The 11,627-nt window shown below is 53.5% G+C and overlaps 2 protein-coding genes across 7 annotated transcripts; one reads left to right on the top strand and one right to left on the bottom strand.

Moving 5' to 3' along the window:
- Window positions 1-32: 32 nt before the first annotated feature.
- LOC308118623 (MOB-like protein phocein) lies at window positions 33-7,433 on the bottom strand. 4 transcript variants are annotated; one of them, XM_080478130.1, is made up of 9 exons: window positions 6,694-6,771; window positions 5,152-5,307; window positions 2,870-2,932; window positions 2,686-2,786; window positions 2,559-2,601; window positions 2,390-2,476; window positions 2,237-2,316; window positions 2,019-2,130; window positions 33-820 (listed from the first exon to the last, which is right to left on the bottom strand). In XM_080478130.1, exons 1-9 carry the CDS (start codon window positions 6,694-6,696, stop codon window positions 686-688), a joined length of 780 nt encoding a protein of 259 aa, XP_080334256.1. In that variant the 5' UTR covers window positions 6,697-6,771; the 3' UTR covers window positions 33-685. The 4 variants fall into 4 exon arrangements, with proteins under 4 accessions (XP_080334256.1, XP_080334253.1, XP_080334254.1 ...); XM_080478127.1 differs by lacking the exons at window positions 5,152-5,307; window positions 6,694-6,771 and adding an exon at window positions 3,997-4,088; XM_080478128.1 differs by lacking the exons at window positions 5,152-5,307; window positions 6,694-6,771 and adding an exon at window positions 3,997-4,088 and having other exon boundaries at window positions 2,701-2,786.
- hspd1 (heat shock 60 protein 1) lies at window positions 7,209-11,414 on the top strand. 3 transcript variants are annotated; one of them, XM_080478124.1, is made up of 11 exons: window positions 7,209-7,340; window positions 8,267-8,442; window positions 8,515-8,850; window positions 8,920-9,015; window positions 9,098-9,191; window positions 9,266-9,434; window positions 9,508-9,607; window positions 9,683-9,928; window positions 10,018-10,192; window positions 10,279-10,457; window positions 10,547-11,414. In XM_080478124.1, the coding sequence occupies exons 2-11, from the start codon at window positions 8,269-8,271 to the stop codon at window positions 10,703-10,705; spliced, it is 1,728 nt and encodes a 575-aa protein (XP_080334250.1). In that variant the 5' UTR covers window positions 7,209-7,340; window positions 8,267-8,268; the 3' UTR covers window positions 10,706-11,414. The 3 variants fall into 3 exon arrangements, with proteins under 3 accessions (XP_080334250.1, XP_080334252.1, XP_080334251.1); XM_080478125.1 differs by having other exon boundaries at window positions 7,261-7,340; window positions 8,243-8,442; XM_080478126.1 differs by lacking the exon at window positions 10,279-10,457 and having other exon boundaries at window positions 10,018-10,196; window positions 10,940-11,414.
- The last annotated feature ends 213 nt before the right edge of the window (window positions 11,415-11,627 follow it).

The raw sequence follows: 11,627 nt of genomic DNA, 5'->3' as shown, positions 1-11,627 counted from the left end.
GTGTCACTGAACAGAGAGGCGGAGGCAACATGAATATATCAGGTCTTTTATTAACAGACATCATGAAAATGTCGACAGTAACAAATTTTTTTTTAGTTCATAAAAAACAAAAAGTGGGTTGGACTGAGGAAGGCTCCTCCCACAAAATAACTTAATGAGGGGGAGGGGCCAAGGACGCAGGGGCGGGGCCGAGGTGGTATGTCACGAAGAAAGAACCGAGTTAGCCAAGAGGAACCGACTGCGAGAACACGTACGAAGCTAAAGATTAAAGGTTTTCCTTGTTCACTACCACACCATTTAATTAGCATGTTAACGTTAGCGGGCTAATATGGTGAACCTGTCGCGGGCGACGCCTCCGACACCAACATGAGCAAAAGAACAGAAGCCAACACGAGGCAGTGAAGCACCATCGGAGCGTGACGGGGTATTTACAGGGGGAGGGGCTGTCACCATGGTTACAGCGAAAAGAAGAAACGTCCACAGGAGGCGCTAACCGATGTTCAGCTAACATCTGGAAACGTTTCACAAGGTGCAATACCACTTTACACCAGCAGATGGTGTCACTGTCTAACTGAATGCAGAGGAGAGGAATGACCAGAAACCTGGACCGGCGGCCTCGAGGCTCCGTGGTGGAATCCTTCTGTTGGGGGGGCGGAGCCTCCTGTGGACATGAGGGGGCGGAGCCTCAGGCCTCACTCTCCCCAGCCGATGAGGTGTTCTGCACCTCCTCCTCTAGGATGGGGACGATCAGGTTGTCCTTGGACATCAAGTTGTACTTCATGACGAAGCGCGTGAAGCGGTGGCACAGGAACGTCTCGTTCTGCACACACACACACACACACACACACACACACACACACACACACACACACACACACACACACACACACACACACACACACACACACACACACACACACACACACACACACAGTGTGAGGCCCCGTTTACACAACATTTCACGTGGCAACACTGCCACTGTTAAATACAGTGTTGTTTCCATGGCAACAGCAGACCCACTGACAATGTAAGTCCAGGTATCACCCAGGGTGAAGTCAACCTGTCCAGGTAGGACAGCAACACTCAACCAATGAAACAGACAACATGAGGAAATGAGAGACGATTAACAAGACAGCTCCTGTAAAGGAGGTTCTGCAGGTGGTGACCACAAACCATGACGCTGTTCTCCTGGTTCCTGGCTGAGGTTCTGCTCACTTGTGAATCTTGTTAGTGTTCTCAGTCCTCGAGGCAGCAGGAGGCGAGTCTAACAACCAACACAAGTTGCTCAGGTTGAGCTAACCCTCAGGAGAACGTCCCTCAGGAGAACGTCCTTCAGGAGAACTTCCCTCAGGAGAACGTCCCTCAGGAGAAAGTCCCTCAGGAGGCCGTCCCTCAGGAGAACGTCCCTCAGGAGAACTTCCCTCAGGAGAACGTCCCTCAGGAGAACGTCCTTCAGGAGAACGTCCTTCAGGAGAAAGTCCCTCAGGAGAACGTCCTTCAGGAGAACGTCCTTCAGGAGAAAGTCCCTCAGGAGAACGTCCCTCAGGAGAACGTCCTTCAGGAGAAAGTCCCTCAGGAGAACGTCACCACCTCATCAGAAGCATGTCCAGGTGCTGTAGGGAGGTCCTCCAGGCAGGTGGAACCACACACAGTACTGAGCCTCATTCTGACTTGTCTGGAGGAGTTTTACCTGCAATGTGAATCTCCACTTTTATTTTGATAGGATTCCACATCCAGACCTCCAGGAGATAATAGTTTGATTTCCATTAATCATTTTTATGTTATTTTGTTCTCGACTATATATTGAATAAAGACTTCCAACTGACATATTTCCTTCATTGAGATCTAGAATGTTATTTTATGTTCTTCATTCTGCTGAGCGTATTAAAGTACTGATACGGAGGATAAAAGTAGAGGTCATTGGGAGTCAGAATCAAAGTTTCATGATGCAGTGGATCAGAACACCGGTTTTGTGGTTCCCCGGTACTGGTTGTGGTGAGCGTGAGTGTTCCTCCCACCTCGTACTTGTCAAAGATCTGGCGGTGGTGGAAGTAGGCGTGAGAGAATATCCTGTAGATCCGGCGACAGACGGAGCCCAGCTTGGCCACCGACGACTCTTTGATGCTCACCCTGGAAGCAACAGGGGGGTCACGGCTCGGACGTAGGCCTTGTTTCCATGGCAACTGTTTGACACTAACGTATATTCTATCACCCCCCCCCCCCACCCTCCACTCACCTGCTGGGGAAGTATTTGTTACTGTTGAGGAGGCAGGCAGCTCCGTCCAGCGTGTGCCTGGTGTAGTCGATGGCAGGACACTGTGGACACACACCAGTCAGAGAGCAGTGGGGGGGTCGGACAGTGTGTGTGTGTGGGGGGGGGGGTTCTCACCTCTTTGGGCGTCTTGTGTGCAGCACATAAGAAGATCCACTGCTCTGTGGCCGTCATCTGGGTACAAGTGTCAGGATGACACTCGCTCTGAGGACGAGAGACACCGTGAGACAGAGGGACAGAGAGAGGACAGACTGGTACTGCAGTCTCCGTCACCATGACGACTCACCTGCAGTTTCACAGCTAAACCATTCAGCTCCAAACAGAACTGCCTAAAGAACACAGAACCAGCAGAACCTTCAGAACTTCCCCCAGAAGGACAGAACTTTAGATTAGATGAGATTAGAGATGTTTACCGCAGGTGCTCGTACTTCCACACTCCCTCGTCTTGACCTTCTGGAGGCTCCAGAATCTTATCGATGTTGGAACAATCTGAACGGATGTTCTGCTGGATGTACTGGGGGGGGGAGAGAGGGGGGAGAGAGGGGGGGGTTATGGACGTGTTCTCAGTCTTTGGTCTTGAAGATTCTCCAGTCTCACCTGCTGTACAGCCAGTGTGCTGTCCATCTCCTCGAACGACTCATCCGGCCAGTTATAGAAGTCCTGCAACACAACACAGGTCAGTCTGTACGAGTCAGTCTGTACTAGTCAGTCTGTACCCGTCGGTCTATACGAGTCAGTCTGTACTAGTTGGTCTATACGAGTCAGACTGTACTAGTTGGTCTATACGGGTCAGTCTGTACTAGTTGGTCTATACGGGTCAGTCTGTACGAGTTGGTCTATACGGGTCAGTCTGTACTAGTTGGTCTATACGGGTCAGTCTGTACGAGTTGGTCTATATGGGTCAGTCTGTACTAGTTGGTCTATACGAGTCAGTCTGTACTAGTTGGTCTATACGGGTCAGTCTGTACTAGTTGGTCTATACGAGTCAGACTGTACTAGTTGGTCTATACGGGTCAGTCTGTACTAGTTGGTCTATACGGGTCAGTCTGTACTAGTTGGTCTATACGAGTCAGTCTGTACTAGTTGGTCTATACGGGTCAGTCTGTACTAGTTGGTCTATACGAGTCAGACTGTACTAGTTGGTCTATACGGGTCAGTCTGTACTAGTTGGTCTATACGGGTCAGTCTGTACTAGTTGGTCTATACGGGTCAGTCTGTACTAGTTGGTCTATACGAGTCAGACTGTACTAGTTGGTCTATACGGGTCAGTCTGTACTAGTTGGTCTATACGAGTCAGACTGTACTAGTTGGTCTATACGGGTCAGTCTGTACTAGTTGGTCTATACGGGTCAGACTGTACTAGTTGGTCTATACGAGTCAGTCTGTACTAGTTGGTCTATACGGGTCAGACTGTACTAGTTGGTCTATACGAGTCAGTCTGTACCCGTCGGTCTATACGGGTCAGACTGTACGGGTAGATTAACCATAACCCAGCATGTAGACAGACCCAGGCTGAATCACAGACGATCCTCCAGGAAATAGACGGAGGCCCCGCTAGCAGAAGCTAACTGTTAGCAGTTTCGACCCTTCCTGTTTACAACCTGCGGACGATTTTTCCGTGACAAACTCAAGGTAAAACACCGCTGACTAACGGGGCGGGCAGCACACAGAGCCGGGTTCCGTTTGCGGTACGGTCGGAGGCCTCCCACGGGATGAAATCTCACCTTAGCCTTGGTTCCAGGCCGATTCCTCCTGAGAACTGCAGTACCCTCCGCCATGACCATCTCGACAGAATGCCCGGATGTTCGTCAGCTGCGATGACGTAGGAAGCCCGAACAGAGACGAAGCGGAGCCGACAGGAGCCGAATAGCGACAAGGCGGAGCCGACAGGAGCCGAATAGAGACGAAGCGGAGCCGACAGGAGCCGAACAGAGACGAAACGGAGCCGAACCGGAGCCGAACAGAGACGAAGCTGTTCTTGTAGTCTTGCACTACTGGAATTCAAAATGTGCAAACTATAAATGCACCTTGAAATCTGTTTCAAAGATTTTTCTATTTAAATTTAGATGAGTGACAGCTTACCTATACTTTATTAGAAAACCCTTTATTCACCCGAGTCATGTCTTTCTTTATAACATTTATCCAATACTAGAAGACCAGCAGACTCGTTGACGTCCAGCAGAGTGAGACATATTGAAGGACTCAGCCATCTCTGGTTCCTCCTGTATAGAGCATCTCTCAGTCCAGTTTCTTGTCCTCCAGGTCCTCGAGTCTCCAGCTGGTTTTCATAGTAAAAATCATCCGTTTTTAAAGTCTGGACTGAAGTACTCGAGTACATCTACAATTACATTCCTTTAATCAGTGACTAGTAAAATGGGAGATGGTCAGAGTGGTTTTACTTTGGATCTGATGGAACTTGAAGAACAGAGTCTGAAGCTTCAGAGAGAAACCGATTGATCAATGCTTTTATTCTTTAACAAAACGTGATTGGAATTATTTACAATGAGAAACATAGAAAAGAAAAAACAGACGACAAGAAAACGATGTTCATCCTGAAGAATCAGTCCACATATTTCCCCAAAATGTCTCCGTCACGGAACAGGAAGTAGTCCTGCAGGAAGACAGGAAGTTGTTAGAGAGACACAGAGGCAGGGAGAGAGAGAGAGAGACAGAGAGACTATTGACCTTGTCCTCCAGGACGACCTTGGTTCCTCCATATTCGGGCAGCAGCACTTTCTCCCCGACCTTCACGCTGACCGGCTGCGTGTTTCCTTTCTGGAAGAGACAGACACTCTGCTAATGCTAATGCTAATGCGCGCGTTACCTTCCTGTGAGCACAGACTGGACACGCTGCTGCTAGTGCTAATGCTACCGCTCACCTGGTTGACGGCTCCGGGTCCGACCGCCACCACGGTGGCGTGCAGCACTTTGCCCTGGGCCTTCTCCGGCAGCATGATGCCGCCTTTAGTGACCGTCTCCGCCGTCAGACGCTCCACCAGGACCCGGTCGAACAGGGGCAAGAACTTCCTGAAGGCCTACGTTGCCACGGAGACAGAGACACGCCATCCTCCGTCAGGTTAACGTGTTCAAGTACTTCCATTGCAACATTTAATGTTCTCAGCAGGTCTTTTTACTCAATTTCCACACTTTGTTTATAAGATTGCTTTTGTTTAGTGGTCCTGTGAACTTTGACCCCCTGGCCCCGGCCAGAGGAGGGGCGGGGTGGGGTGGGGGCGGGTCTCCCAATGGGAAGGGTGTAGGGTGGGGGACATTGTGGTGTTCGACAGAGCAGCTGGAATCTAAAACAAGCGCACCTCTCCTCTCACGTCCACTGACTGGTAGAGTCGCTGTGTTCAGTTCACCTGGTAACCGGCCCACAGGAAGTCCAAGTCATTAGGTGATGACGGTTACCAGGTGATCACTAACATCATTAATGTTGTAACACAAAACTTTATGTGGAGGAAGTATTTTGCCGCTCGAAGGGGAAACAGGTCCAACATGTGAAGGTGTGTAAATAGTGACTGCTCCCCAGAAAGGCCCGGTTCTGGTTCCTCCAGCAGAGACACTCATCAGTGGCTTCACCTCAACACTTCTGCAGATCCTCAGGACAGACCGGACCACAGGAAGGCCTTCTGACTGACCAGCTGACCATGTCAGCCAGCGGCTTCAGCACCACGACTTGGCCTCAAGACCAGAGGAAGAAAATCTGCCTCTTCAATGTTGAGGAATAAAGTTGCTTTTGAAATGAGAGATTATTGTACAAGTTCCTCTACAAGCCTCCATCGGGGTGTGAATGTGTGTGAATGGGTGAATGTGATGAACAATGTAAAGTGCTTTGGGGAACTAGAAGTGAAATCCACTAACTAAGTTTATTCAACCTGAAATATTGTCCACATGTTAAAGGGACGCAGGAATTGGGAGCCCCCACAACCCGTACTGCCCCACAACCCTACTGCCCCCACAACCCCTACTGCCCCCACAACCCCTACTGCCCCAGCTGCCCCCACAACCCCTACTGCCCCCACAACCCCTACTGCCCCAGCTGCCCCCACAACCCCTACTGCCCCACAACCCGTACTGCCCCACAACCCGTACTGCCCCACAACCCCTACTGCCCCACAACCCCTACTGCCCCACAACCCCTACTGCCCCCAAAACCCCTACTGCCCCATCTGCGACCCGCTCACATGTTCACTATGAATGAATAACCACTTTGCAGCACCACAGTTCTGCGCTGTAAGGTTCGGTACCGTCGGCTGCTCAGTCCGTGACCTTGTCGGTGGACGTCAGTTAGCTCGCGACGCGCTAAAAGCTAACGAGCTTTAAAAGCAAACCTGCGCAAAATCACCTACTCTCGACGGTTGAAATGTGAAAACAGTGCGCAGACTGTGTTCGATGCGGATTTAAAGTGCGGTTCTTACCATGTTGCGGTGCTGTGCGGAGTCTACGTGCCGGCGCGAGTCTGACACTGAGTGGGGGAGCGGGCTCCACGTGAAGAAGCCTCTAGAACGCGCATGCGCACTTAGGGCAACAGCGAGTTCTAGAAGTGTAAAAAATAAACAGAAAACACTATTAAACGTAAACAAAGGTTGATACAAGAGGAAAGGACCAAAATAAAACGTTTAAAAATTTATCTTTAGCCTTTTGACTTGTATAACTGTCGAAACGTTGCACAATGTGACCTTTGACCTTTGTTTTTTCCGCCAATGGCGCAACAGAAACTTCTGGAATTCTACGCCCCGGAACGTGCATGACAAAAAGACTTTCGTCAAACTGGTCGTTTCCCACCGGTTCGAGAGGAATTCCGCTCCGTGCAGTGGTTCCGTGTCAGAACCGGATCGCGCCGTGCGGTGGTGACGCTGTGCGGCGCTTCGTTAACGCTGTTTGCGGTGCGGGAGCATGCTGAGTGCTCGGTGCGGGGCCGCCTGGCGGGTGACCCGGATGTAAAGGAGCACGTGTCCTCCCGCAGAGCTCCGCACGGTCAAATCCCTCAGCACGGCTCCAGACAGACGTCCTCCCGCACGGGTTACATCAGAGAGCCGCAGCCTTCTGCCCGAGTCCCGCACAGGTGAGCCCCGCACACACTCACCGCACTGCCGACTGTTAACGCCGCTGAGGTTCTGAAACTAGACGGACGGTGTGTGTGTGTGTGTGTGTGTGTGTGTGTGTGTGTGTGTGTGTGTGTGTGTGTGTGTGTGTGTGTGTGTGTGTGTGTGTGTGTGTGTGTGTGTGTGTGTGTGTATATATAACGTGGTGTGTGTGTGTAATTGTGAACACGTGTGTTCCTCTCAGACCTCCATGATCCAGTTCCTGGTCTCTCACTAGAACTTCGGACCACGTGGGTCTCCGGTTTGACCTTGTGACTTGTGACCAGAGGAGGATCACGTGGGGGGAGGGGTGATTTTATTTATTTATTTGGGGGGGGGGGGGGGTTCTCTGAGGATTAGGGGGTTGTCAGACGTTTGTTGGGTGGGGGTTCGGAGTTGGAGGGCAGGTGGGTTAAGGTTCGAGATGTGAGCACCTGGAACTCACCTGGTGACATGAATCAGCCAAAACTGAGAGTACTCTATTACATAAGTTACATTACTTTATAACAGTCACAGGAGGTAAAAGACAAGCAGCAGAACGTTTGCAGTAGAACCGGGGAACCGTTGTGATCCAGAGGTTTCTCAAAACATCGATGCTGCAGGAGTTGTGTGTGTGTGTGTGTGTGTGTGTGTGTGTGTGTGTGTGTGTGTGTGTGTGTGTGTGTGTGTGTGTGTGTGTGTGTGTGTGTGTGTGTGTGTGTGTGTGTGTGTGTGTGTGTGTGTGTGTGTGTGTGTGTGTGTGTGTGTGTGTGAGAGAATCAAACGTTCAGTCGGACCTGATGCTGGTTGGAGTTTCCAGATTGTTCCTTCAGTCAGTGGAGTTGATGTTACCAGCTGTGACCAGCGGGGGCGCTGTGGTCAGCACTCCGTCCTGCCTCATTAGTTTCATCTCTCTGTTTCCCTGCAGACATGTTTCGTTTAGCCGCCGCCATGAAGCAGATGAGGCCCGTGAGCCGGGCGCTCGCCCCTCATCTCACACGCGCCTACGCCAAGGATGTGAAGTTCGGCGCTGACGCCCGCGCCCTCATGCTGCAGGGCGTGGACCTGCTGGCCGACGCCGTGGCCGTCACCATGGGCCCCAAGGTGAGTTTGCGTCCAGGTGAAACTCTGCGCTGACGGTTGGAATGGTCTAAGAGTGCCGCCGCCGGGTTTCAGGGTCGGACTGTCATCATCGAGCAGAGCTGGGGCAGCCCGAAGGTCACCAAGGACGGTGTGACGGTGGCCAAGAGCATCGACCTGAAGGACAGGTACAAGAACATCGGCGCCAAGCTGGTACAGGACGTGGCCAACAACACCAACGAGGAGGCCGGCGACGGCACCACCACCGCCACCGTGCTGGCCCGCGCCATCGCCAAGGACGGCTTCGACAACATCAGCAAGGGCGCCAACCCTGTGGAGATCCGCCGCGGTGTCATGATGGCGGTGGAGACCATCATCAACCAGCTGAAGAGCCAGTCGAAGCCAGTCACCACCCCTGAGGAGATCGCTCAGGTAGGGACTCTGCCGCCCCCCGCAGGACGGGTTGGGAGATGCAACTCTAACCCTGTCGATGTTTCTCAGGTCGCCACGATCTCGGCCAACGGAGACGTGGAGATCGGAACCATCATCTCCAACGCCATGAAGAAGGTCGGCCGTAAGGGCGTCATCACGGTGAAGGTGAGCTTGAGCGACGGAGGAATTCTCTTCTCTCTCCGGCGAATCGTGTCAAACTCACTGGCTTCTGTGTGAAATCTGTCAGGACGGAAAAACTCTGCACGACGAGCTGGAGATCATTGAGGGCATGAAGTTCGACCGCGGCTACATCTCGCCGTACTTCATCAACACCGCCAAAGGTGAGTCCGTCAGGCCGCCACCGCTGCTTCCTGGCGGAGAGCGCTGGTGACGCCGCTGGGTTTCCATGCTGCAGGTCAGAAGTGCGAGTTCCAGGACGCTTACCTGCTGCTGAGCGACAAGAAGATCTCCAGTGTGCAGAGCATCGTTCCTGCGCTGGAAATCGCCAACCAGCACCGCAAGCCGCTGGTGATCGTGGCGGAGGACGTGGATGGAGAAGCTCTGAGCACGCTGGTCCTCAACCGGTGAGTTCGTCCTCCACGACCGGACCGTAACGGCGTGCGAGCTGGGCGCTCACCGTCTTCCCGTGTCTCTCAGGCTGAAGGTGGGACTGCAGGTCGTCGCTGTAAAGGCGCCCGGGTTCGGTGACAACAGGAAGAACCAGCTGAAGGACATGGCCGTGGCCACCGGGGGCACTGTAGGTCTCGTCTCGGCAGCCGTCCCTGTGCCTGCGGGTCCTGCGGGTTAACGACGTCCCGCTCTGTGTCTGCAGGTGTTTGGGGACGAGGCTCTGGGTCTAGCGCTGGAGGACGTCCAGGCTCACGACTTCGGGAAGGTGGGGGAGGTTCAGGTCACCAAGGACGACACGCTGCTGCTGCGCGGCGGCGGCGCCGCGGCCGACGTGGAGCGGCGAGCGGCCGAGATCGTGGAGCAGCTGGAGAATACCACCAGCGACTATGAGAAGGAGAAGCTCAACGAGCGGCTCGCCAAGCTGTCGGACGGCGTCGCCGTGCTCAAGGTGAGCGGGGGGCGGTCGGTTCGATCGGGCGTCGTCTGATCGTGAGTCTGGCTCCACCTTGTGTGTGACGTCATGTCGTTGGTTTTCAGGTGGGCGGGACGAGCGACGTGGAGGTGAACGAGAAGAAGGACCGAGTGACGGACGCTCTGAACGCTACGCGGGCGGCGGTGGAGGAGGGGATCGTTCCCGGGGGGGGCTGCGCTCTGCTGCGCTGCGCCCCCGCACTCGACACCATCAAACCCGCCAACGCTGACCAGAAGATTGGTGAGTGGAGCTCCACGCCGGACTGCTTGTGTTCGGCCTTCAGAGTTCTGACCCGTCGGGTTCTCGTGGCGTTCTCTGCTCCTCAGGCGTGGACATCATCAGACGGGCGCTGCGTGTTCCCGCCATGACCATCGCCAAGAACGCGGGCGTGGAGGGCTCCCTGGTGGTGGAGAAGATCCTGCAGGGGGGGGCGGAACTCGGCTACGACGCCATGCAGGGGGAATACGTCAACATGGTGGAGAAGGGCATCATCGACCCCACCAAGGTAGGAGCCGTCGGCCAATCGGATCACACCGTCATTGATCACGCCACCTGGTGTGGACAGCGTCTGACAGCGTCTCCTGTTCTCTGCAGGTCGTGAGGACGGCGCTGCTGGACGCTGCCGGCGTGGCGTCCCTGCTGTCCACCGCCGAGGCCGTCGTCACGGAGATCCCCAAGGAGGAGAAGGAGATGCCCGGAGGGATGGGCGGGATGGGGGGGATGGGGGGAATGGGAGGGGGCATGGGCTTTTAAAAGCCCCGCCCACCCTCCAGACTCTGAACAGACTGAGACGGACGAATCGGACCGGAGAGACGAGGCTCCGCCCACCCGACTGTCCACGTCGGAGCTGCAAACGGACGCACAGACAGGGGCCGATGAGAGCCCAGAGAGTCAACATCGTCATGGAAACTCCACACGCCGCTCACCAAACCCCCCCCACCCCCCCCTTGAAATCAAGCTAGCGTCATGCTAACGTCCTCACATTAGCATGACGCTAGCTTGAGCAGAACTGAATGTAACCAGTTAGTTTGTGTTTTATAATCTAAAGCATTTGTCTAGATTGTTTCCTTCTTTGTTTTCCAACTTTAACAACCATGAAGATCTACTAGCTGTTTGTCCCCCACCCCCCACCCCCCATCCCCCCTGCCAGTGTTTGTGGTTACGATGTTTTTGGTCCCATCTGTCTTCGGATGTTTTGAGTTCAGCAAATTTCAGGTGAACTTGAGCCGAGGCTTTTCCAGACGTGCTAACGCGAGCCGCGGCTAGCCGAGGGGGCGGGGCTTCAGAGTATCTGTGGTAGTTTCTTGGTTAATCTTTTTGTTTTTTATATCCATGTTTTGATCAGTGAATTAAAGTGGTTTTGTTTGATATGTCAGATTGTATGTGGAGCGGCCAGCAGGGGGCACCTGCTGCTCCTCGGTGATTATTTCTTTTTCTAATTTAATAAATTCAGTTTCTCTGACCGATTCCTCACTTCTTACTGGAACACGTTCACCTCATACAGCCTCGTTTCCACGGAAACTAGCGTGTTGGGCGACCCGGTGTTCCTTGGAAGATTTGAAGCAAAACATCTAGAGGCGCTGACCCAGTGGGGGGACACCCAGTGGGGGACACCCCAGTGGGGGACACCCAGTGAAACGTCCACAGCCAGACTGCGACGCAGGACGGGAGGAGG

The sequence above is a fragment of the Lipophrys pholis genome (assembly GCF_963383615.2).
Source record: "Lipophrys pholis genome assembly, chromosome: 13".
NCBI classification, from domain to species: Eukaryota; Metazoa; Chordata; class Actinopteri; order Blenniiformes; family Blenniidae; genus Lipophrys; species Lipophrys pholis.
Note: the sequence above shows the minus strand (reverse complement) of the source record. Positions and strands in the feature narration are given on the sequence as shown.

Coding starts and splice junctions, on each gene's coding strand:
- hspd1 (XM_080478124.1), top strand. CDS start 8,269: ATGTTTCGTTTAGCCGCCGCCATGAAGCAGATGAGGCCCGTGAGCCGG. Junction 9,435..9,507: donor AGCACGCTGGTCCTCAACCG/GTGAGTTCGTCC, acceptor CGTGTCTCTCAG/GCTGAAGGTGGGACTGCAGG. Junction 9,929..10,017: donor ACGGCGTCGCCGTGCTCAAG/GTGAGCGGGGGG, acceptor GTTGGTTTTCAG/GTGGGCGGGACGAGCGACGT.
- LOC308118623 (XM_080478130.1), bottom strand. Junction 2,787..2,869: donor GCACACTGGCTGTACAGCAG/GTGAGACTGGAG, acceptor TCCCCCCCCCAG/TACATCCAGCAGAACATCCG. Junction 821..2,018: donor AGATCTTTGACAAGTACGAG/GTGGGAGGAACA, acceptor GTGTGTGTGCAG/AACGAGACGTTCCTGTGCCA.